This window comes from Rhagoletis zephyria, unplaced genomic scaffold, assembly GCF_001687245.7.
Source record: "Rhagoletis zephyria isolate East Lansing unplaced genomic scaffold, Rhagoletis_zephyria_1.1 Rzeph_scaffold_05282, whole genome shotgun sequence".
Taxonomy (NCBI): domain Eukaryota; kingdom Metazoa; phylum Arthropoda; class Insecta; order Diptera; family Tephritidae; genus Rhagoletis; species Rhagoletis zephyria.
The window spans coordinates 10925-35850 of record NW_016162365.1 but is presented as its reverse complement, the minus strand read 5'-3'; the positions used below and the strand labels follow the sequence as shown (position 1 = coordinate 35850).

The 24926-nt window shown below is 48.0% G+C and overlaps 1 protein-coding gene across 2 annotated transcripts; it reads right to left on the bottom strand.

The window, feature by feature from the left end:
• Positions 1-17: 17 nt before the first annotated feature.
• On the bottom strand, positions 18-22158 carry LOC108371880 (UPF0430 protein CG31712-like). 2 transcript variants are annotated; one of them, XM_017627492.1, is made up of 3 exons: positions 21848-22158; positions 21622-21775; positions 18-125 (listed from the first exon to the last, which is right to left on the bottom strand). In XM_017627492.1, the coding sequence occupies exons 1-3, from the start codon at positions 22060-22062 to the stop codon at positions 33-35; spliced, it is 462 nt and encodes a 153-aa protein (XP_017482981.1). In that variant the 5' UTR covers positions 22063-22158; the 3' UTR covers positions 18-32. The 2 variants fall into 2 exon arrangements, with proteins under 2 accessions (XP_017482981.1, XP_017482982.1); XM_017627493.1 differs by lacking the exon at positions 18-125 and adding an exon at positions 13960-14004.
• Between the last annotated feature and the right edge of the window lie 2768 nt (positions 22159-24926).

The following is a 24926-nucleotide window of genomic DNA, read 5'->3' as shown; positions in this document are numbered from 1 at the left end:
AAAAAACAATATCAAACTTAAAAACTACTGTCTTACTCCTCGCATGACTGTACTCTATATTCGCCGACATCCCACGCCGCTGTCTCAAAATGTTGGTTGTTGCTGTTGTAAATTATTTTCCACCGCTGCAGTCCCATAACAATTTTTATTTAAAGTTGATTTAGTATTTTATTTAAAGTTGATTATGTATTTTAGTTAAAAGTTGATTAAATACTCCAAATATAGCGTGAGTATGCCGCTATGGGAAAGATCGCGTGGGGTTACTGCAAAAGTTTTCAGGAAACCTCTGTTCGGCTGGTGGTATGCCTAACGCGACCGCCGCATGCCCAGTTACAGTGGAAAAGTACTGTTTCACGTGCGTATCGGGCTTTGTATATACGCGCGTGTGTATGTAAAAAGTGGCGTGGCTTAATGTTGCGATGGCGTTATGTCTGATTGCAGGTAGTGGCGTGGCTTTTATACGTAGGTATATACGTGGTGAGTAGAAAAATGACTGTACTACATTTTTGGGATTACCGTACAACAACATCAAACGGTATATTCCTATGAAAACGGCATCGCAGCTTTAAAACGGTACAGCATTTCTACACAGTGCAGTTTTTACGGCGTACAGCATATTCACACCGTATATAAATACATACATATTACATACGGCATACCGCAGCAGCAGAACACTAAAACGGTACCGAACATTCCCACGACAGCCGGTTCTACGTACCGGAATGACTCGGGTTTTGCCCGACCAAGGGCTGTTGTTTCGGCGATCTAACCCCGTTTAGGTCGGCGAAATCTATCAAACGTTGCTCGATCCTAGGGCTACACCTTCTCCGCACCCCTCTGCTCAGGGCTGGCATAGAGGGCCAGAAATCTACACCTGCTGCGTATGCCAGAGACGACTGCATACAAACTCCACCTCGGTCAGGTGCAATGCCTGTGACGGGTGGAGTCACCTCCGTAACTGCTCGGGCCTACGTACGCACCGGTAATGGACCACGTCGTTCGTGGTCCCATGCAGTGCGAACCGGACCGCCTCTATGGCAAACCACCACCCGCCTGGGCAGAACACAATCAACACACCCACACTCTAATACAACACAACAATAGACACGCAAACAAACACAATAGCACCCACACACCGCCGCCGGCAACTCCTAGTCCCTCCGACAATCTGCTCTGTTTGTTAGTCCAGAATATAACGTAACGTGACAACAGTCAAGTGCAACTCTTGCCTCGGCTGGTGCCACTTCAGGGCGTGCTCAGGAATTCGCAACACGCGAGATTGGACTAGTGACTATGTGCTCCCCTGCAGTGCTGCCCCGTCGCATCCCTCCCCCGCGACGCCGCCAACCACCACCACAAGGCAGTACCCCCTTTTGCAGCACGTACAGCAGCCGGCAGGCAACGCAACTCTTTAACACCACACATCACAATCGGTCTCCCAAGGCACACAAAGGTACTACAATTTAACTGTAACGGACTCCAGAGCTAGATCGAGGAGATAACTGTGTTTATGGGAAGGCATGGAATATTAATAGCTGCGGTCCAAGAGACGAAGTTGCACGGCAATTCAACCCAGTTGAATTGCGCCGGATACAACGTGCACCGCCGAGATCGCGAGCGAGATAATGGTGGAGGTTTAGCGTTTATCACACACCACACCGTGCAGTATCGTCTCATTGAAGCAGACATCGACCGCAGGGATACCATCCTAGAATGTCAGGGTATTGCTATCCGGTCAGGCGATGTTGAGCTCGAAATATTTAACGTATACATACCCCCTGTCACCAGCTGCCCGGCAGGGTATCACCCTGAAAGAGGTGCGCTACTCAGAGGTGAAAACCGTATGGTAGTTGGTGACTTTTAACGCGCAGCACGATCTTTGGCACTCAAGCCTGTCAAATGATAGTAGGGGAATACATCTGGCTGAGCAGATAGACGATTCGACATTCTGCACAATGAACGACGACGCACCCACCAGGATTATGGGCAGCTGCTGCAGCTCGCCAGATCTAACAATTGTCAGCGCTGGTCTGATAAACAGCGTATCATGGCGATCTATGCTGACTCTAGCATCAGACCATCTGCCCATAGTCGATTGATAAACCTCTCGACTTTGCTTCCGTGGATCACCGGACTTATGCCAACTTTTCCAAAGCTGCTGGAAAGGCTTCACGGATGTGCGCCTTCACTGCACTACCCATACCAACCGACGTTCATGTAGGTGAACGTAAGTTCCGCAGGGTTGTCACCGCTGCTGCAGCTCGCTTCATCCCAGCAGGATGTATTAAGGATCCACGTCCGAATTTTCCTGCCGAAGCGGCTGTTCTAGCTGATGAGCGCGACAACCTTCGTCAGGCCGATCCCGGAAATCCCCGTATTAGGGATCTCAATTCGGAGATTCGGCAACTTGTGAACGTACATAAGCGGAAGAAATGGGAAGAGCATCTGAAGACCTGCAACTTCGCCTCTGGTGTGAGCAAGCTCTAGTCAACCGTGAGGTCGTTGTCCAACCCGACGAAGCGCGACGACAGAGTCGAGATAGACTTTGGTGACCACGCTTCGTCGGACCCGGAAAGATGCGCGAGCTATTTTAGCCAGCAGTTCATTCTGCATCCGCGTCGAGTGCCCAGAAGGCTGCACAAAATGCCAAAACCTAGTGCGCCTCTTGTTTTCACCAGCGGTGAGGTAAGGGTAGCCATCGGGAAGGCGAAAGCCTCCAAAGCCATTGGACCCGACGGAATATGCATGTTGATGCTGAAAAATTTGGGTCCTGCGGGAGTAGCGTACCTAACGGAGGTCCTCAACCTGTCTATGGCCACTCTCGTCATTCCAGACATCTGGAAAATGGGGAGAGTGGTCCCACTGCTCAAACCGGGGAAACCAGCCAACAAAGGAGAGTCTTATCGCCCGATAACTCTCCTTTCCCCGGTAGCGAAGACACTCGAGGCCCTGCTGCTCCCGTACTTCACGAACCACCTGACCCCAGCGAAGCATCAACATGGGTTCCGTAAAGTGCATAGTACAACAACAGCACTTAACGCCATAAACACTCAGATAACTCGTGGCCTAAACCGAAACCGCCCCTGTGAGAGAACTATTCTAGTAGCGTTGGACCTGTCCAAGGCGTTCGACACTGTCAGTCATTCAATGCTACTAGAAGATATAGAGGCCTCCTCACTCCCACAGGGACTCAAACGGTGGTCGGCGAATTACCTGAGTGGTCGACACTCGTCAGTAATCTTCAGAGACAAAACCAGCAAGCCACGTAAAATTAAACAGGGGGTACCACAGGGTGGTGTCCTGTCCCCGCTACTGTTTAATTATTACATCTCAAAGCTTCCTCAGCCACCAGAGGGTGTTAATATCGTCTCCTATGCTGACGATTGTTCGATCATGGCGTCTGGGAATGGAATTGATGACTTGTGCTCGAAAGTAAACGGTTACCTCTCCGAACTTTCTCGCTTCTTCACTGCAAGGAGCCTTGCCCTATCCCCTGCGAAATCCTCGGCAACCCTTTTCACCACCTGGACGAAGGAGGTCAGACTGCCACTGGGTATTCACGTCGATGACGTAACAATACCGACGGTGAATAACCCGAAAATCCTCGGAGTTACCTTCGACAGTCTGCTCTCCTTCTCGGCGCATACAACCGCAATTGTCAACAAAGTACAGAGCCGCAACAAGGTCCTCAAGTCGCTAGCCGGCAGTACTTGGGGCAAAGGCAAAGAAACGTTGCTGGCAACATACAAGGCAATTGGCCGGCCGGTTCTAAACTATGCAGCGCCCGTATGGTTGCCGGGGACTAGCAGGACGCAGTGGATGAAGCTAAAGACCTGCCAAAACACGGCATTACGAACTGCGACAGGATGCCTCCTGATGACGCCCCAACACCACCTCCATGACGAGGCCCAGATGCTCCCAGTAAAGGAGCATAACATAATGCTCTGCAAGCAGTTCCTTGCTGGGAGCCACAAACGTGGCCATCCCAGCGGACAGCTGCTCGCGGAAGAGCCCTCGCTACGGCACGTCATGAGGCATCTCTACGAACTGACGGACGAAGTCCATAGGTTTATCAAACAACCTCTCCGCCCTGTGAATGCCATTCTAGGCACACAACCACCGGACGTGGACAGGACAGAACTTTGTCTGCCTCGGGAGACCCGCACTACAATAGCCCAACTTCGCTCTGGCTATTGCAGCAGGCTCAACTCCTACTTGAGCAGAATCAAAGAGGATGTGGCCAACCGATTCCCGGCATGTGGATAGTCGCCACATGACTCCCGGCACCTCTTCACATGCCCTGAGAACCCCACTCAGCCAACGCCCCTTTCCTATAGACAGCCCCTGTGGAAGTAGCACACTTCCTGGGCCTCCCCCTACCTGAAATTGACGACAACGTTGATGGATGAACCGCCCCGAACGGGGCTTAGTAGCCGCTACAACAACAACGGTACCGAATTTTTACGTCGCACAACGCATACATACATTTTCAACAAGTTTTTGAGCACAGCCAACCACCAACCGCGACCACCGCCACACGTTCCCACGACAGTCGGGTCTACGTAACCGGAACGACCCAGATTTATATCTGGCCAAGGACTGTCACTCCAGCAACACTCCCCAAAAAGTCTTTGGGGAATTTGTATGCTGCTACAACAACAACAACAACAACAACCACCGCCACACTTGTGCTGCTTTAAGCACTTTTTAATACGCGTACGGACTCCAGAGACTCCGTGGCTCCGCGTCACGGTCGCCATGTTTAGCACCCGCTTACCACACGATGAAACTCCTTTAAAACGCCGGGTTACAGCTCCGGTTCCAACTGGGGCTCCGCTTGTAGAATATGAGTATATGTAGCTGGGCTACATATGGAGTTACAAAATCCAGTAACCGCAATAAAAAGGTTTCTATTGAATTTAAAATAGTACACGCGCGAGTACTACTTCCGCTTGTAAAATGAAACAAAAGACTTGTTGAAAGCACAAAAATTAATTGATTAGAATTTACTGACCCGGTCAGGTTAAAAGGCGAGTATCGAATGAATATTAACGTTTTTACAAAACTCACGCCTAGTGGAAGAAAAAATAACTGTTGTATGTTGGCAGTAGTACCAACGTTATGGTAGTGCTGAATAGCGCTGCCATATCAATAGGGTTGCCATTACACCCTATAAATAAATCGGGTGATAAAGCCCAGGTGAACAACCATAGACCTATATGTATCCAATCTTCACTCGCTAAGCTACTAGATTAAATCGTCTTGCCTCACTTAACCTCTGCTTTTAAAAATTTCATAATCCCCAAGCAGCATGGATTCTTTGGTGGGAGATCCACCTCTACCAATCTATATCTCTACATCAGCTACATACTTAATGCAATGAACAACGGGCGTGTACGTCTAACTCCTTATACACCGAATTTAGCAAGGCATTTGACATGGTTGATCATGAAATTCTGCTACGCAAAGTAATTAGTTATGGTGTCCGATCAAGAGCATTAGACTGACTTCGCTCGTATTTATCTGACAGACGTCTGGAAGTCCGTGCCAATTGTCATCTGTCAAATGAGTTTGATGTTACATCTGGTGTACCACAAGGATCTCATCTGGGACCAGTTCTGTTCAGTATATTTATAAACGACATAGGTGTGAAACTTAAATCCGAGTACTTGTTATATGCCGATGATATGAAACTCACGACGTCATAATCGAATGCCCGCCAAATATTATTTGTGCGACCAACGTGTACAGATAGTCAGTACCATAAAGGACTTGGGAGTGATGATTGAAGGAGCTTCATGTGGTTCGGGAGACGTGTAGTTATGTGGGGTGTCAGGGACGCCATTGGCTGTGTGCGCTGCTTGGAGGTTGCCGCGCTGTGGTGGTAGTGAGTGGCGTCGCAGTTGGGGTATACGACCGAGCAGCGCAACACGGGCCCTCGAAGATCCTTGTCCAATCTCGCGTGGGGCGCAGACCTGAACATGCCCTAAAGTGGCACCAGCCAATGCAGTTGTTGCACTTGACTGATGTCACATTACAAAATATCCTTTTCTGACATACCGTGCAGATTGTAGGAGGAACCAGGAGTTGTTGGCGGCGGCGTGTGGGTGGTGGTGCGGTTGTATCTGTTATGTGGTCTGTCGTGGTTGTGGTGAGCTGCTCAGGTGGACCGAGGTTAGCCGTAGAGGCTGCTCTGTTTGAGCAGCAGGGGGCCACAAAGGATGTGGTCCACTGCCGATGTGTCCGTAGTCCTGAGCAGACTCTGAGGTGACTCCACCGCTCGCAACCATTGCACTTGACTGAGGTGGAGTTGTGGTGTTATCGTATGTGGCATACACAACAGGTGTAGGTTTCTGGCCCTGGGTTTGACTCGATGCCAGCCCTGTGTAGAAGAATACGTAGCAAATGTAGCCCTATGGACGAACAACTTCTGAGATGAATCGCCGACCTAAACGGGGTTAGATCGCCGAAACAAAAGCCCTAAGTCGGATAAAACCCGAGTCATTCCGGTACGTAGAACCGGCTGTCGTGGGAATGAGTGATGATTGAAGATAAACTGTCTTTCTCTGATCACATCAATCACATATCTTTACGTGCACGCCGCGCTCTGGGATTTGTTTGCAGATTTGGCAGGGAATTCAAGGATGTAAAACTCTCCTCAGACTCTTCTTGACCTTCGTCCAATCAATACTCGAATATGGTTCCATTGCCTGGGCACCATATACCGAACAACAAACTAACCATGTTGGAAAGTTTCAACGAAAGTTCTACAAGTTTTTGCTGTATCACTCGCGCGACGAAAGCAATATGAACGTCAATGATGTATATCGCAGGAACAACNTGAGCAGCAGGGGGCCACAAAGGATGTGGTCCACTGCCGATGTGTCCGTAGTCCTGAGCAGACTCTGAGGTGACTCCACCGCTCGCAACCATTGCACTTGACTGAGGTGGAGTTGTGGTGTTATCGTATGTGGCATACACAACAGGTGTAGGTTTCTGGCCCTGGGTTTGACTCGATGCCAGCCCTGTGTAGAAGAATACGTAGCAAATGTAGCCCTATGGACGAACAACTTCTGAGATGAATCGCCGACCTAAACGGGGTTAGATCGCCGAAACAAAAGCCCTAAGTCGGATAAAACCCGAGTCATTCCGGTACGTAGAACCGGCTGTCGTGGGAATGAGTGATGATTGAAGATAAACTGTCTTTCTCTGATCACATCAATCACATATCTTTACGTGCACGCCGCGCTCTGGGATTTGTTTGCAGATTTGGCAGGGAATTCAAGGATGTAAAACTCTCCTCAGACTCTTCTTGACCTTCGTCCAATCAATACTCGAATATGGTTCCATTGCCTGGGCACCATATACCGAACAACAAACTAACCATGTTGGAAAGTTTCAACGAAAGTTCTACAAGTTTTTGCTGTATCACTCGCGCGACGAAAGCAATATGAACGTCAATGATGTAAATCTCAGGAACAATATTAAAACTCTATGTAGCAGAAAGCATATGACGGATCTATCGTTCTTTTACAAAGTCGTCAATGGGCTGATTGACTCACCAGAAATACTGGAGCAGTTCAGATTTATTACCCCTAGAGCTGATCTCCGAACTAGAAGGCTACTAGATGTTGTGCAAGCAAATAGAAACTACGTCGCCTTTGGTCCACACAAAGGATAGCGAACCTTGTCAACCAACATGCACCGAATGTAAATTTCTTTGGAGGGTCTCACTCCAGCTTAAGATATAAATTAAAATCAACTCTCGGAATTATATGTTCCATGTTACATTGCAATGTCATTTCATTTCGTTTTGATTTTTTTCTGTTAAAGCTACCCCAAGAACACACGTTTGTTATTACTTTTTTAGTCAATAATTTAGTTATGTATAAAGCCGATTGGCGTTTAAATAAATAAATAAATAAAAACAAATTTGATTGTTTTTTTTTCAATTTGGTAAGTTTTCTGATTTTGGTTGGTTATTTTTTAATAAGTGGCAACCGTGGTTTCAATTGTGTTTTGCTCTCTTTAATGAGTGAAACGAAACAAAATACTATTCATTTCGTTTATTTTCGAACTCTGGTGGGAAAACAATACCGAGGTATAAGTGCAGAATACGAACATTTCTCTGATTAAAAAAAAATTATATTTGGATCGATAGGGGTCTTAGTCCTGATCATAACGGTATGGGGGGAAATAACAATTGCTGGTGTTATTGAAGTTTAAAGTAGAGAATTGTACGTAGAAGCGGGTTTTGGTTTGCACTAAACATTTTGTATGCCATTAAAATCTCAAAAAAGCCCTCTTTCGTCACGCCAATTGGGAAAATTTTAATAGACGGCCGGCAATAGGACCCCCTGCTTTAAAAAATACCCCCTTTTTTCTAGCAACCCTATTGTTCTTATATAATTTGTTGTTAAAGTTTTCGTATAAACGATGAAAAAGATAGCAACATAACATCAAACTTGGTGCTGCCAGACTGGAATTTTGAATAATAAAAGCGTATTTTTAATTCGGAATTTTCACTTAGTAGAATTCTCCTTTCTGCGTAGGAGGCCTTCCGCCGCGCTTTAGGATTATAACCCTTACCAAATAGAATTCTCCTTTTGGTGTGCACCAACTGGGACTACCGCACCAGTGATGTAGCTTTAGGAAAGCATAAAGTAACTAGAATTCTCTTTCTGTGTGGTAAACATGGGGCTGCCGCCCCAGTGATATCTATTATGGTTCTGATCAGGACTATNGATAATTTCCCGACCACCGTTTGAGCCTCTGTGGGAGAGAGGAAGCCTCTCTCTATATCTTCTAGTAGCGTGGAATGGCTGACAGTGTCAAAAGCCTCNCGCCAATTGGGAAAATTTTAATAGACGGCCGGCAATAGGACCCCCTGCTTTAAAAAATACCCCCTTTTTTCTAGCAACCCTATTGTTCTTATATAATTTGTTGTTAAAGTTTTCGTATAAACGATGAAAAAGATAGCAACATAACATCAAACTTGGTGCTGCCAGACTGGAATTTTGAATAATAAAAGCGTATTTTTAATTCGGAATTTTCACTTAGTAGAATTCTCCTTTCTGCGTAGGAGGCCTTCCGCCGCGCTTTAGGATTATAACCCTTACCAAATAGAATTCTCCTTTTGGTGTGCACCAACTGGGACTACCGCACCAGTGATGTAGCTTTAGGAAAGCATAAAGTAACTAGAATTCTCTTTCTGTGTGGTAAACATGGGGCTGCCGCCCCAGTGATATCTATTATGGTTCTGATCAGGACTATGACCCCTATCGATCCCAATATAAATTTTTCCAATCAGAGAAATGTACGTATTCTGCACGTTGTTGTTGTTGATGTAGCGGCTACAACTCCGCCCTGATCGGTTAATACCTCAGTCGTTGTCGTCAAGTTCCACTAACGGCAGCCCTAAGAAGCGTGCAGCCTCAATAGGGTCGGTCCACAGGGACAAAGGCGTTAGGGTTGTCGGGTTTTCCGGGCATGCGAAGAGATGTTTCGAGTCGTGAGGGAACTCTCCGCATGCCGGATACTCATTTGGCACATCAGAAGGCATCCAGTCGCTGTCCTAAGTGCAGTGTTTTGTGTCGTATGTAGCTTCATCCACTCCGTCCTACTAGACCCCGGTGACCACACTGGTGATGCGTAATTTAAAACCGGCCGGCCTATTGCCTTGTATTTTGCCAGCAACGTTTCTTTGTCTTTGCCCCAAGCACTGCCGGCTAGCGACTTGAGGACCTTGTTGCGGTTCTGTACTTTGTTGACAATAGCGGTTGTGTGCGCAGAGAAGGATAGCAGACTGTCGAATGTTACTCCGAGTATCTTGGAGTTATTCACCGTCGGAATTGGTGTGTCATCGACGTGAATTCCTAGCGGTAGCCTGACCTCCTTCGTCCAGGTTGTGAACAGGGTCGCAGAGGATTTCGTAGGGGAGAGGGCTAGACACTTTGCAGAGAAGAAGCGAGAAAGTTCAGAGATACCCGTTTACTTTCGAACACAGGTCATCAATTCCATTCCCAGTCGCCATGATCGAGCAATCGTCGGCGTAAGAGACAATCGAGACTCCCTCTGGTAATTGAGGGAGCTTTGAAATGTAAAAGTTAAACAGTAGCGGGGAAAGTCCACCACCATGTGGAACCCCCTGTTTTATTTTTCTAAGTTTGCTCGATTTGTCTCTAAACATTACCGACGAGTGTCGACCACTCAGATAATTTCCCGACCACCGTTTGAGCCTCTGTGGGAGAGAGGAAGCCTCTCTCTATATCTTCTAGTAGCGTGGAATGGCTGACAGTGTCAAAAGCCTCTGACAGGTCCAACGCTACTAGAATCGTTCTCTCACAGGGACGTTTACGGTTAAGGCCACGAGTTATCTGAGTGTTTATGGTGTTAAGTGCTGTTGTTGTACTGTGCACTTTACGGAAACCATGCTGATGCTTCGCTGGGGTCAAGTGGTTTGTGCAATACGGGAGCAGCAAGGCCTCGAGTGTCTTCGCTACCGGGGAAAGGAGTGCTACNAGGGAACTCTCCGCATGCCGGATACTCATTTGGCACATCAGAAGGCATCCAGTCGCTGTCCTAAGTGCAGTGTTTTGTGTCGTATGTAGCTTCATCCACTCCGTCCTACTAGACCCCGGTGACCACACTGGTGATGCGTAATTTAAAACCGGCCGGCCTATTGCCTTGTATTTTGCCAGCAACGTTTCTTTGTCTTTGCCCCAAGCACTGCCGGCTAGCGACTTGAGGACCTTGTTGCGGTTCTGTACTTTGTTGACAATAGCGGTTGTGTGCGCAGAGAAGGATAGCAGACTGTCGAATGTTACTCCGAGTATCTTGGAGTTATTCACCGTCGGAATTGGTGTGTCATCGACGTGAATTCCTAGCGGTAGCCTGACCTCCTTCGTCCAGGTTGTGAACAGGGTCGCAGAGGATTTCGTAGGGGAGAGGGCTAGACACTTTGCAGAGAAGAAGCGAGAAAGTTCAGAGATACCCGTTTACTTTCGAACACAGGTCATCAATTCCATTCCCAGTCGCCATGATCGAGCAATCGTCGGCGTAAGAGACAATCGAGACTCCCTCTGGTAATTGAGGGAGCTTTGAAATGTAAAAGTTAAACAGTAGCGGGGAAAGTCCACCACCATGTGGAACCCCCTGTTTTATTTTTCTAAGTTTGCTCGATTTGTCTCTAAACATTACCGACGAGTGTCGACCACTCAGATAATTTCCCGACCACCGTTTGAGCCTCTGTGGGAGAGAGGAAGCCTCTCTCTATATCTTCTAGTAGCGTGGAATGGCTGACAGTGTCAAAAGCCTCTGACAGGTCCAACGCTACTAGAATCGTTCTCTCACAGGGACGTTTACGGTTAAGGCCACGAGTTATCTGAGTGTTTATGGTGTTAAGTGCTGTTGTTGTACTGTGCACTTTACGGAAACCATGCTGATGCTTCGCTGGGGTCAAGTGGTTTGTGCAATACGGGAGCAGCAAGGCCTCGAGTGTCTTCGCTACCGGGGAAAGGAGTGCTACCGGCCGATAAGAATCTCCTATGTTGGCAGGTTTCCCCGGTTTGAGCAGTGGGACCACTCTTCCTACCTTCCAGATGTCTGGGATGATGAGAGTGGCCATAGAAAAATGGAGGACCTCCGCTATGTACGCTACCCCGGTGGACCCAAATTTTTCAGCATCAGCATGCATATTCCGTCGGGACCCATGGCTTTGGAGGCTTTCGATCTGGTCACCCGACGCTTGGCTTTGTCCACCCGAGGATGCAGTATAAACTGCCGGCTAAAATAGCCCTGTGGTGGTAGTGAGTGGCGTCGCAGTTGGGTGGTGGTGCGGTTGTGTATGTTCTGTGGTCTGTCCTGGTTGTGATGTAGTCTATTGTGTTGTTATGTTGTGGTGCTGTGGGGTTTGTGTGGAGCTGCTCAGGTGGACTGGGGTTAGCCGTGGAGGCTGCTCTATTTGAGTAGCAGGGGGCAACAAACGACGTGGTCCACTGCTGTCCGTAATCCTGAGCAGACTCTGAGGTGACTCCACCCCTCGCAAGCATTGCACTTGACTGAGGTGGAGTTTTGGTGTGGTCGTCTCTGGCATACACAGCATGTGTAGGTTTCTGGCCCTGGGTTTGACTCGATGCCAGCCCTGAGCAGAAGAATACGTAGCAAATGTAGCCCTATGGACGAACAACTTCTGAGATACTAAACGGGGTTAGATCGCCGAAACAACAGCCCTTGGTCGGGTAAAACCCCCGAGTCATTCCGGTACGTAGAACCGGCTGCCGTGGGAACGCTCGTATTAAGCATTGCCTGTATGTATTGTTTTGTACAATATGGCAACACATGTTATGTGTCAGTTTGCAACCATGTATATTACATATTGTAAATATATAATTCGATGTAATTTACAAATCAATAAAAGTTGAATTAAAGTGATTNCAATCGTCGGCGTAAGAGACAATCGAGACTCCCTCTGGTAATTGAGGGAGCTTTGAAATGTAAAAGTTAAACAGTAGCGGGGAAAGTCCACCACCATGTGGAACCCCCTGTTTTATTTTTCTAAGTTTGCTCGATTTGTCTCTAAACATTACCGACGAGTGTCGACCACTCAGATAATTTCCCGACCACCGTTTGAGCCTCTGTGGGAGAGAGGAAGCCTCTCTCTATATCTTCTAGTAGCGTGGAATGGCTGACAGTGTCAAAAGCCTCTGACAGGTCCAACGCTACTAGAATCGTTCTCTCACAGGGACGTTTACGGTTAAGGCCACGAGTTATCTGAGTGTTTATGGTGTTAAGTGCTGTTGTTGTACTGTGCACTTTACGGAAACCATGCTGATGCTTCGCTGGGGTCAAGTGGTTTGTGCAATACGGGAGCAGCAAGGCCTCGAGTGTCTTCGCTACCGGGGAAAGGAGTGCTACCGGCCGATAAGAATCTCCTATGTTGGCAGGTTTCCCCGGTTTGAGCAGTGGGACCACTCTTCCTACCTTCCAGATGTCTGGGATGATGAGAGTGGCCATAGAAAAATGGAGGACCTCCGCTATGTACGCTACCCCGGTGGACCCAAATTTTTCAGCATCAGCATGCATATTCCGTCGGGACCCATGGCTTTGGAGGCTTTCGATCTGGTCACCCGACGCTTGGCTTTGTCCACCCGAGGATGCAGTATAAACTGCCGGCTAAAATAGCCCTGTGGTGGTAGTGAGTGGCGTCGCAGTTGGGTGGTGGTGCGGTTGTGTATGTTCTGTGGTCTGTCCTGGTTGTGATGTAGTCTATTGTGTTGTTATGTTGTGGTGCTGTGGGGTTTGTGTGGAGCTGCTCAGGTGGACTGGGGTTAGCCGTGGAGGCTGCTCTATTTGAGTAGCAGGGGGCAACAAACGACGTGGTCCACTGCTGTCCGTAATCCTGAGCAGACTCTGAGGTGACTCCACCCCTCGCAAGCATTGCACTTGACTGAGGTGGAGTTTTGGTGTGGTCGTCTCTGGCATACACAGCATGTGTAGGTTTCTGGCCCTGGGTTTGACTCGATGCCAGCCCTGAGCAGAAGAATACGTAGCAAATGTAGCCCTATGGACGAACAACTTCTGAGATACTAAACGGGGTTAGATCGCCGAAACAACAGCCCTTGGTCGGGTAAAACCCCCGAGTCATTCCGGTACGTAGAACCGGCTGCCGTGGGAACGCTCGTATTAAGCATTGCCTGTATGTATTGTTTTGTACAATATGGCAACACATGTTATGTGTCAGTTTGCAACCATGTATATTACATATTGTAAATATATAATTCGATGTAATTTACAAATCAATAAAAGTTGAATTAAAGTGATTTATATCTATATATATAAATGTGAATGTCTGTTTGTTTATTACCTTATAACTTGTGAACCACTGCACGGAATCGAACGAAACTTTGGACACTTATTTATTTTTACCCCGGGAAGGTTATAGGTATAGTTTTATTTGCAAATGTGTCGCCAATTTCACAAGAGGGCGTGGCACCTCCCATAGGCCTGCAAATGTTTAATCAGCTTTAACTTCGAAACCATAAGTCAAAAGAATTTGAACTTTGATATGAAGTCATATCTATGGTTATATATGTTAAGTTATATATAATTGTGTTTATAAAAAGGGGCGTGGCACATCCCATATTCGTAGAATTTTGTTTGAGCTATAACTACGGAAACATAAGTCACATGAATGTGAAATTTGATATGAAGTCATATCTATAGTAGTTGCTGATGTTTAGGTTTATATGTATAAATGAGTTTGTAAAAGGGAGCGGGGCACATACGATAGCCGTGGAATTTTTAATCAGCCATAACTTCGGAACAAATCACATGAACTTGAAATTTGGTATGCAAACATATCTATGGAAGGCGCCAGGAGGGTATAAACCGGCTGTATTTGAGCGGCGCCTTTCCGACACCTGGCCGCATCGGGGAGTAACGGTGGCCTTACCGCGACAAAGGGCGCTGGCGCGGCGGACTTTTGAAGATCCCCTTTGAAAATTTAGAACACTGAGCTCGCCTTGTCGAGCAGGTGGTCGTACGAACTAGATGATGCAAAAACAACAAAAAACCACAACCAAAAAACCAAAATTTAACAACAGCCACAACAACAGCAAGTACAGTAACAATAACACCCGCGGCTTCAAATGCGGTGGGTGCAACAGCAACACGCACAACAGAGGCACTGGAGACGCCAAGAGACAGCAGCGCGCGGGAAGCCCCAAGGAGTGCTGGGCGGAAAGTCAGTTTCCTAGACCAGCTAACCGCCGAGGAGGCAGCGCTGTTCATCGAACATGCAAGGGACGATGACCAACCAGGAACCAGTGCAGATGCGCTACGTCGCATGGGCCAGAGCAAAACAGGTAGTTTTCATAACAGAAATTTGACAGGAAATCACAATTTACCTGCCGAACTAGATCGGCCGCAACACCGGTCCGGCAGTTCTCTTTGCAGGTACAGAGAGACAGCAAGGTCAGACAGCAGCCACCGCACCGATGGTAGTCACCGCTCCAAGAACCGGCATCGCTCGGGTAGTCGTCGTCGCTCTACGAGTCGACACCGCTCAAAGAGCCGGCGCCGCTCCGTAAGCGGTCACCGGGCGGAGGAGAGACTCCATAGGTCACACAGCAGTAGCGCCTCAGCAGCGTCCGACGACTCCGGGCGGCAGAAGCAGAGGAGTAGGAAACACCGCAGGGCCGCGGCCAGGTCAACCGGGGTCACTAGACGATCGGCTTCACGAGGGCTTAAGCGGTTCCGGGGTTAAATGGTACCTCCGGCACCTCAGGCAAGGCAAGCCCCCAGTTGAAGCCAGAGCTATGGCAGAGGTCAGAATGGAGATAGAGAATGAGAGACGTGAGAGACACAGAAAAGGCGACGAACCCGCACCCGCCGATAGGCACACTTACCTGCACCTGCTGAAAAGCAGAAGAGCGGGCCACAGCGACAACAGCAGCACAGACCCGCGCCCGCTGAAAAGCGAGCCAACAGGCTCCAACCAGGTAACTCCGCCAGAGACACCGGGCACCAAACGGCAGCGGGAGCAGCTACCCCCTCCGAACTCATGGTCTAGGAGCCTGGCTGGGTCGGCCGGATAGCGACAGGTGCAGGAGGGCGCCACTCAGCAGCCCAGCTACTCGGAGACCCTCAAAGGCATCCGGGTAGCGGTGCTACCGTGTGAGTACCCTGCTGCTGCCTTGAGCCCAGAGGACCTAACCAGGCTCCAAGATGCCATCATGGAAGAGGTCTTCAAAGGTTGGTCGCACCCGCTGGCATTCTGCGGGGTGTACTTCAGGTCCGGTATGCTTCTCGTAGATTGCAGGGACGAGAAAACAGCAACCTGGCTGGCGGAGAAGGCACCAGCACTTGAGGGCTGGAAGGGACCCGGAATGTGAACGAAGAGTGGGGACGATATCCCTCCAGTGCATAACATCACGGTGTTCCTTCCAAAGAGCGCCGAGAAATCTGCCGACTTTGCGCTGGGGCTACTAAAAGCGCAGAACGAGGGTATCCACACTTCTGCATGGAAAGTAGTGTCCAGCTCCGTAGAGGAGAACGGGCTCAGACTATTTCTGGGCATAGATGAGGAATCGTACGTCAGCATCAAGAGGGCTGGCTTCACCCTAAATTATAGGTTCAGCTTCGTCACGGTGAGGCCGTGGCGACAAAAGGCGACAGGTAGCAAGGAGTCGGAGTCGTAGGAGACCCAAATCGAGGCGGCTGCCGACTCCTCCGCTGCCCAGGCGACCCAGTCGACCTCGACCTTACCGGCGGAACAGCCGCCCCTCGCACAGCCACCCCTCAGTCAGCTACCCATCACTCAGACACCAACTCGCGCAAGCACGTCCGAGCCAGCCACCACCACCAAGTCAGCGGAAGACGTGCCATCCACGCAGGAGTTGCTATCAGGCATCGACTTCAGGCGACTTGAGCTCGATAGGAGAAGCGAGAGCGAACTACAGCTCTTCGATCCCAACTATGATCACGCGTTACTTGGCAGTAGCCCAGGTCAACCTGCATCATGAGGTGGCTGCTTCGGCGGTCATCTCCAGCAGGTTCGCCACGGATGACCTGGGCATTCTACTGATCCAAGAGCCGTGGACCCACAGAGGCCAGGTTAAGGGCCTCAACCACAACAACAACAAGGTAATTTGGGACCTCTCCTGCGAGAGGCCCAGAGCATGTGTAGTGCTTAAGAGGAACATTGATTACTTTTGCATTACAGAGTTTCTAACACAGGACTTGGTCGCAGTGCAGACGACGCCCTCGTTAAGTGGCAGAAGCCTAGAGGTGGTGTTTGCCGCGGCCTATCTTCCGGGGACAGCAACTACGCCCCTCCGCAAGAGGTACAGCAGCTAGTGGAATTCTGCAGAAAGAGACGGCTCCACCTCATCATGGGGTGCGATGCGAGCGCCCACAACGTTGAGTGGGGCAGCACGGATACGAACCGCAGAGGTGAGTGTCTCCTAGAGTACATTTTAAGTGAGGAACTAAGCATCCACAATGTTGGCCAAACACCGACTTTTGTAACGAGGGCTAGAGAGGAGGTACTAGACATCACGCTTAGCAACAGACTGGCTAGTCCTCTGGTCACCCAGTGGGGGGTCTCAACGGAGCCCTCACTGTCAGACCATAGGATTATCCAGTTTGCACTAAGAGTAGAAGTCAAAACAAGGCAGGCAAACAGGAACACCAGGAAAGCTGACTGGGCAAAGTACAGCGAGACTTTAGAGTCAAACCTAACTGGAATTAAGTCCAGGAGTAGGTACACTAACTGCATGAGCCTAGAGAGCACCGTCAATGAGTTAAATGGCGCTATTGTAGATGCCTTTCACTCAAGCTGCCCGGAGACAAAACCAGGAGGGAAGGCGCAGCCAAACTGGTGGTCTCGGAAGATATCGGTGCTCAGAAAGGAGGTACGCAAACTATTCAATAGAGCAAAGCGCACAGGGTGCTGGGCTGAGTACTCAGCAAGCCTAACTAATTACAGTAAAGAAATCAGGAAGGCTAAACGCGACAGTTTCAGGAAGTTCTGTGAGGGCATCTCATCGAGTCCTTCAGCCGCCAGGCTGCACAAGGCCTTGGCAAGGGACCATACAGATACCAGACTAGCAATCCAGCTAGCCAATGGCACCTACTCAGGCAACGAAGGGGAAAGGGCACTTGCCCTGCTTTCGGCCCATTTCCCAGATGCCACTCCCACTTCGGGGGAGGCACCGTGCCGACGGACCAGGCCTAGCCTAGCGTTCGCTCAAATCCCTGAGGTGTGGCAAAGGGCTCGGGTTATTTTTATCCCGAAGATAGGAAAGAGATATTATTCTCTAGCTAAGTCCTTCAGGCCGATAAGGCTTACCTCCTTTCTGCTTAAAGCAATGGAGAAGGCCATCGACCATGAAATTAGGAACAACACCCTTAATGCAGCGCCTTTGCACCCCGACCAACATGCCTACTGAGTGGGCAGGTCGACGGACACTGCACTATACGCCCTGTCCACGGAAATACAAAGTGCTCTTGAGTGTGGGGAGATAGTACTCTGTGCCTTCATCGACATCGAGGGGGCGTTTGACAACACCTCTCATATTAGTGTCGACCGGGCACTTGAGAGACGCACTGTGCAGGCAACGATCCACAGGTGGATAGCTAGGCTACTAAATTCAAGAATCGCTGCAACCGACATCGGGGACAGCGTGGTACAGCAAAAAACTACAAAAGGTTGCCCGCAGGGAGGGGTCTTATCCCCTCTCCTGTGGACCTTAGTTGTGGACGAACTCCTACGGATTTTCACGGACAATGGCATCCGCTGCCATTGTGATTATCGCCATAGGAAAGTTCGTGAGCACTCTCTGTGATATAGTGCAGAGGGCGCTAAACCTGGCAAGAGGCTGGTGCGTGGACATGGGCCTCAGCATCAACCCCTCTAAAACGGTTATTGTCCCTTTTTCAAGAAGAAGAACGCTTCCAGGCATGAGGAACATTCTTGGAATGGGGTCGCCATCAACGCCGCCACCGAAGTTAAATACCTGGGACTAACACTGGACTCTAAACTTCTGTGGAAGGCACATGTTGGCGCGGTCACTTCCTAAGCTACGACGGCAGTAATGGTATGCAAACGCCTGGCAGGGAAGACCTGGGGTTGTAGTCCCAAGATCCTGCGATAGATGTATACCATGATAGTTAGACCAATAGTCTCCTATGCAGCAGTGGCTTGGGTCTCGGGAACCATTCTCACCACGGTGAGGCAATTCCTCACCAAGCTGCAACGTCTGGCATGTGTATGCATCACGGGGGCAATGCGCACATGTCCGACGGCAGCGCTGGAGGTGATTCTCGAGCTCGAGCCGCTGCACCTTACCATAGAACAGGCTGCAAAGCGAACTATACTAAATTTCGCGAGAGAAGGCTTTGGCAGAGGCAAAACCCTATCATTAAGGAACAGAGACAAGCTAGGCTCCTAAGTTCCGTTAGCTTTACTCCCCAGAGATGACAGGCCTAAGGCGGTTAACTTTGATAGGAATTTCAAAATAGAGCTTTGCCCCAAGTCGACTTGGAGCACCTCTCTCATGGAGAGGCTGATCCAATCGAGCACGTTGCAATGGTACACAGACGGCTCGAAGACTCCGGAAGGCATTGGGGCTGGCGTCTATGGGCCGAGGCTACAGCTCTCGGTACCCATGGGGACATACCCGAGTATCTTCCAGGCGGAGGTCTATGCCATCAGTCTGTGTGCAGAGATTAACCTACGTAGGAATTACCGTAACGAGAGAATTTCAATATTGAGCGACAGCCAGGCGGCACTCAAGGCCCTCTCATCATTTGAGGTCAAGTCGTCCTTGGTTCTTGAGTGCATCGATAGGCTCAACAGTCTGGCGGAGCACAACGAAATCCAATTAACTTGGGTACCAGGGCACATAGGAGTTGCGGGCAACGAGGAAGCGGACCGACTAGATAGAATGGCAGCCGCCTCGTCGCCTATAGGGCCTGAGCCCTTCCTAGCGATTGGACCTAGCACAATCAAGGAAGAGCTGAGGAAAGAAAGGAACAGACTAAGGAATCAACACTGGCGTAACACTACAGGTGTACGTCAAGCAAAACACCTACTGGGAGGCTACAACCTTACGAGGTACAGGGCAATTATCAATCTATCCAAAGGAAAACTAAGGATTATAACAGGTTTTCTGACGGGTCACTGCAGACCCACTGCAGGCCACCTACACAAGCACTAGGGATCTGGTCAAACGACCTATGTCGTTTCTGCAACGTGACTGAGGAGACGCCCGTGCACGTGCTTAGCGAATGCGAGGCGGTCGCGAGAAAACGGGAGAGGTACCTGGGCCACTACTGGCCAAGTGACGAAGCAATACAATCGCTAACCCCTGGGGATTTCCTCAATTTTTTGGGCTCTCTAGGATTAGATGAGGTACTGTAAACGGCTGAGGGCACAATAGACCTGTTGGTCGCAGTGCATACCTCTATTAATTATCTATCTATGGTAGGCGCTTATGGTTTATATAAATGAGTTTGTAAAAGGGGGGTGGTACCTCCCATAGGCGTGGAATTTTGTTTCAGCTAGAACTTCGGAAAAATACATCGCATGAATTTGAAATTTTATATGAAGTCATATCTATGGTAGATGCTTAAGTTAAGGTTTATATAAATGAGTTATTTTAAGGACGTGGGGTGAACCCCGGGGGTAAAAGCTTGTACAAGATAAAATAAAATAAAAATGTGTAAAGTATTAAGTACAGTGTTATGTGCATTTATATATATGAAAGTATGTGACAAGTGCACTTTTTGTTAAGGAAACCAAGTGGAACGACTTAAGAAATTTTAACAACAGAAACTTATAAAATATTGTTTATATTTTTTAGTTAACATGTTTTAGAGGATACCTTCTTTAACATCCTGACAAAGTTGTATTTGTTAATTCCACCTGGTTTTTTTAAAACACAAGGTGAGGCTGACTACTAAAGCCCACGCCGCCAATTTTTTCGTTTTTCTACCTTAACTGCACTTGTTCCGGCATAAATGCAGTTGGGCTCCAAATCTCAAATTAAGAAAAAATTTATTGGAATCGATAGAGATGATTGAGTTGAGTATAATATACTTCTTTTTTTGGGAAAACAACAACAATAATTATCAAAGGTTAAAGTTCAAAATAAGCAATTTTTGAAATCAAGATTTCACAAAAACGAATGAATGGATTTTGAAAATTTTGATCTCACTTAATAGGAAATTTGATTCCCTTTAATTTGGTATACGTACTTTATACTTTGTGGTATACATGTTGTATAGTTCTTACAAATATTGAATTAATGTAAAATAATTATAAAAAAGCTTACAAACTCTAAGTGCGGCCGACGCCGCCTTCGCAGAAAGGTGCTCTCTGCAAAAGGTGTTCAGTGCCTTTTCTTCGCAACACAGAAAGATAATTCTACGTTGTGAGGGTTATAATCCCTAAGTGCGGCCGCAGGCCGACTATGCAGAAAGGTGTTCTCTGCAAAAGGTGTTCAGTGCTTTTTCTTCGCAACACAGAAAGATAATTCTACGTTGTGAGGGTTATAATCCCTAAGTGCGGCCGAAGGCCGCCTACGCAGAAAGGTGTGTTCTCTGCCAAAGGTGTTCAGTGCCTTTTCTTCGCAAAACAGAAAGAGAATTCTACTTTGTGAGGTTATAATCCCTAAGTGCGGCCGAAGGCCGCCTACGCAGAAAGGTTTTCTCTGCAAAAGGCGTTTTTTTATAATTATTTAACATTAATTCAATTTTTGTAAGAACTATCCAACATATGTGTATATAGAGTATAGAGTGTAAGAACTATTCAACATATTTATAGAGTACGTATCCAAATTAAAGGGAATCAAATTTCCTATCAAATGAGATCAAAATTTTCAAGATCCATCCATTCGTTTTTAAGAAATATTGATCTCAAAAATTGCTTATTTTGAACTTTAACCTTTGATAATTTTTGTTTTTGTTGTTTGCCCAAAAAAAGGAGTATACCGTTATACTGAGCTCAATCATCTCTATCGATTCCAATTTTTTATTTTTGTTTTTATATTTGGAGCCCAACTGCATTTGTTCCCTTGTTCCTAGACTTGTTTTACACTTCGCAATATGAAAACTCACCTGCTGTTCCTTCTGTTGCTGGCGACGTTGGATGAAAACATCTGCAGCTCGAACAGCATCAATTTGTTTGCGACGTTTAAGATTTTTATCAAGATCGTTGCAGTCATTAGATTGCTGACTATCACTAGAACTGTTAACAGTAGGGGAATGTTTCCTAAGATAAGCAAAAAAAGTTGAATTATATGTAATTAGAAAATGGTATAGGTACAACATATTCTTTGTATACCTAGATCCGCGGTCATCACTTTGAAACTCACTAGGACCAGTTGAGCCACAAGATTTTTTTTTTTTTTTCACAAAATTATTGCTTCGGGATTGGCGTTCATTTCGTTCATCAAGAACAGAACTTTTGCGAACATCGCGTTGTCTGCCATGTTTTTTGTGTTTGCTTTTATGGTGATGACGCTTAGAAGGGCTTCGTGATGACCGTGAATTCCCCATATTTTTACAAGCTTTTATTTAACTTGCTCTGTATGTTTGTATGTATGTATGTTTGTTAGGGGCAAATCTTGCAGTCAATTTTTGACCTACCTCCTAATGACCAGTGACTTGAAATTTCACAGTTGACTCAAAACCCAATGACAATGCAATAAGAAAGATAAGTTAAACCGATATGTGGCACAGGAGTTGAAATATTTGAAAAACCCGTATATAAAGTACGAATCGGTTCATATTTAGAACGTATTACATGAAAACGAATAACCACTAAAAGTTCCTGAAGTAAAGTTTATGTCCCGATTTCGTTTATATTTACAATGCTTGCTTTAAAAATATTTGCTTTTACTATTAACTTATTTAACTGGATAACATATAAATAAAGGGCATGTCAATGAATAGATATGAAAGGATACGAGTAAATACAAGCACATACTCGATACTTTTCGTTCGATACCAAGTAATTTTGGTATCGAAACTTTTGAGCGACCCTATAAAAACAACAACAACAGATATAGTCATTTAGGCTCTGTCACACGGTCAGTATTTATGAACGTGATCCAAGTATTGCTATGTTGTTGTTGTTGTAGCGGCTACTAAGCCCCGTTCGGGACGGTTCATTCATCATCGTTGTCGTCTATTTCAGCTAAGGGAGGCCCAGGAAGTGTGCGACTTCCACAGGGGCTGTCCATAGGGACAGGGGCGTTAGCTGAGTGGGATTCTCAGGGCATGTGAAGAGGTGCCGGGAGTCATGTGGCGACTCTCCACATGCCGGGCATTGGTTGGGCACATCCTCGTTGATTCTGCTCAGGTAGCTGTTGAGCCTGCTGCAATAGCCAGAGCGAAGTTGGGCTATTGTTGTGCGGGTTTTCCGAGGCAGACAAAGTTCTGTCCCGTCCACGTCCGGTGGTTGTGTGCCTAGAACGGCATTCACAGGGCGGGAGTCTACATAACTTGAGACTGATTCCCTGTGAATGCCGTTGAGGGCCTCTCGGTAGGTTGTCGGGTCCAGAGGTTGTTTAATATACATCTGGACTTCGTCTGTCAGTTCGTAAAGATGCCTCCTGACGTGCCGTGGCGAGGGCTCTTCCGCGAGCAGTTGCAAGCTGGGATGGCCACGTCTGTAGCTCCCAGCGAGGAACTGCTTGCAAAGCATTAAGTTATGCTCCTTTACCGGGAGCATCTGGGCCTCGTCATGAAGGTGATGTGGAGGCGTCATCAGGAGGCATCCTGTCGCAGTACGTAATGTCGTGTTTTGGCAGGCCTGCAGCTTCATCCACTGCGTCCTGCTAGTCCCCGGCGACCATACGGGCGCTGCGTAGTTCAGAACCGGCCGGCCAATTGCCTTTTATGTTGCCAACAACTTTTCTTTATCTTTGCCCCAAGTGCTGCCGGCCAGCGACTTGAGGACATTGTTATGGCTCTGTACTTTGTTGACAATTGCGGTTGTATGCTCCGAGAAGGAGAGCAGACTGTCGAAGGTAACTCCGAGGATTTTCGGGTTATTCACCGTCGGTATTGTTACGTCATCGACGTGAATACCCAGTGCAGTCTGACCTCCTTCGTCCAGGTGGTGAAAAGGGTTGCCGAGGATTTCGCAGGGGATAGGGCTAGGCTCCTTGCAGTGAAGAAGCGAGAAAGTTCGGAGAGGTAACCGTTTACTTTTGAGCACAAGTCATCAATTCAATTCCCAGACGCCATGATCGAACAATCGTCAGCATATGAGACTATATTAACACCCTCTGGTGGCTGAGGAAGCTTTGATATGTAATAATTAAACAGTAGCGGGGACAGGACACCACCCTGTGGTACCCCCTGTTTAATTTTACGTGGCTTGCTGGTTTTGTCTCTGAAGATTACTGACGAGTGTCGACCACTCAGGTAATTCGCCGACCACCGTTTGAGTCCCTGTGGGAGTGAGGAGGCCTCTATATCTTCTAGTAGCGTTGAATGACTGACAGTGTCGAACGCCTTGGACAGGTCCAACGCTACTAGAATAGTTCTCTCACAGGGGCGGTTTCGGTTTAGGGCACGAGTTATCCGAGTGTTTATGGCGTTAAGTGCTGTTGTTGTACTATGCACTTTACGGAACCCATGTTGATGCTTCGCTGGGGTCAGGTGGTTCGTGAAGTACGGGAGCAGCAGGGCCTCGAGTGTCTTCGCTACCGGGGAAAGGAGAGTTATCGGGCGATAAGACTCCCCTTTGTTGGCTGGTTTCCCCGGTTTGAGCAGTGGGACCACTCTCCCCATTTTCCAGATGTCTGGAATGACGAGAGTGGCCATAGACAGGTTGAGGACCTCCGTCAGGTACGCTACTCCCGCAGGACCCAAATTTTTTCAGCATCAACATGCATATTCCGTCGGGTTCAATGGCTTTGGAGGCTTTCGCCTTCCCGATGGCTATCCTTACCTCACCGCTGGTGAAAACAAGAGGCGCACTAGGTTTTGACATTTTGTGCAACCTTCTAGTCACTCGACGTTTGTCTTTATCCACCGGAGGATGCAGAATGAACTGCCGGCTAAAATAGCTCGCGCATCGCTCCGGGTCCGACGAAGCGTGGTCACCAAAGTCTATCTCGACGGGGCAGCACAGCAGGGGCCCACATAGTTACTCGTCCAATCACGAGTGTTGCGAAGCCCTGAGCATGCCCTAAAGTGGCACCTGCCAAGGCAAGAGTTGCACTTGACTGATGTCAAATTACGTTATATTATTGACTGACAGACAGAGCAGATTGTCGGAGGGACTAGGAGTTGCCGGCGGCGGTGTGTGGGTGCTATTGTGTTTGTTTGTGTGTCTATTGCTGTGTTGTGTTGGGGTGTGGGTGTGTTGATTTTGTGCTGCCCAGGCGGGTGGTGGTTTGCCGTGGAGG

What these genes read in the sequence shown, in the direction of transcription:
- LOC108371880 (XM_017627492.1), bottom strand. Translation starts at nt 22,062, where the DNA reads ATGGGGAATTCACGGTCATCACGAAGCCCTTCTAAGCGTCATCACCAT. An exon ending in AGTGATGACCGCGGATCTAG is followed by an intron (nt 21,776 to 21,847) that starts GTATACAAAGAA and finishes TGCTTATCTTAG; the next exon opens with GAAACATTCCCCTACTGTTA. An exon ending in AGCAACAGAAGGAACAGCAG is followed by an intron (nt 126 to 21,621) that starts GTGAGTTTTCAT and finishes ATGGGACTGCAG; the next exon opens with CGGTGGAAAATAATTTACAA.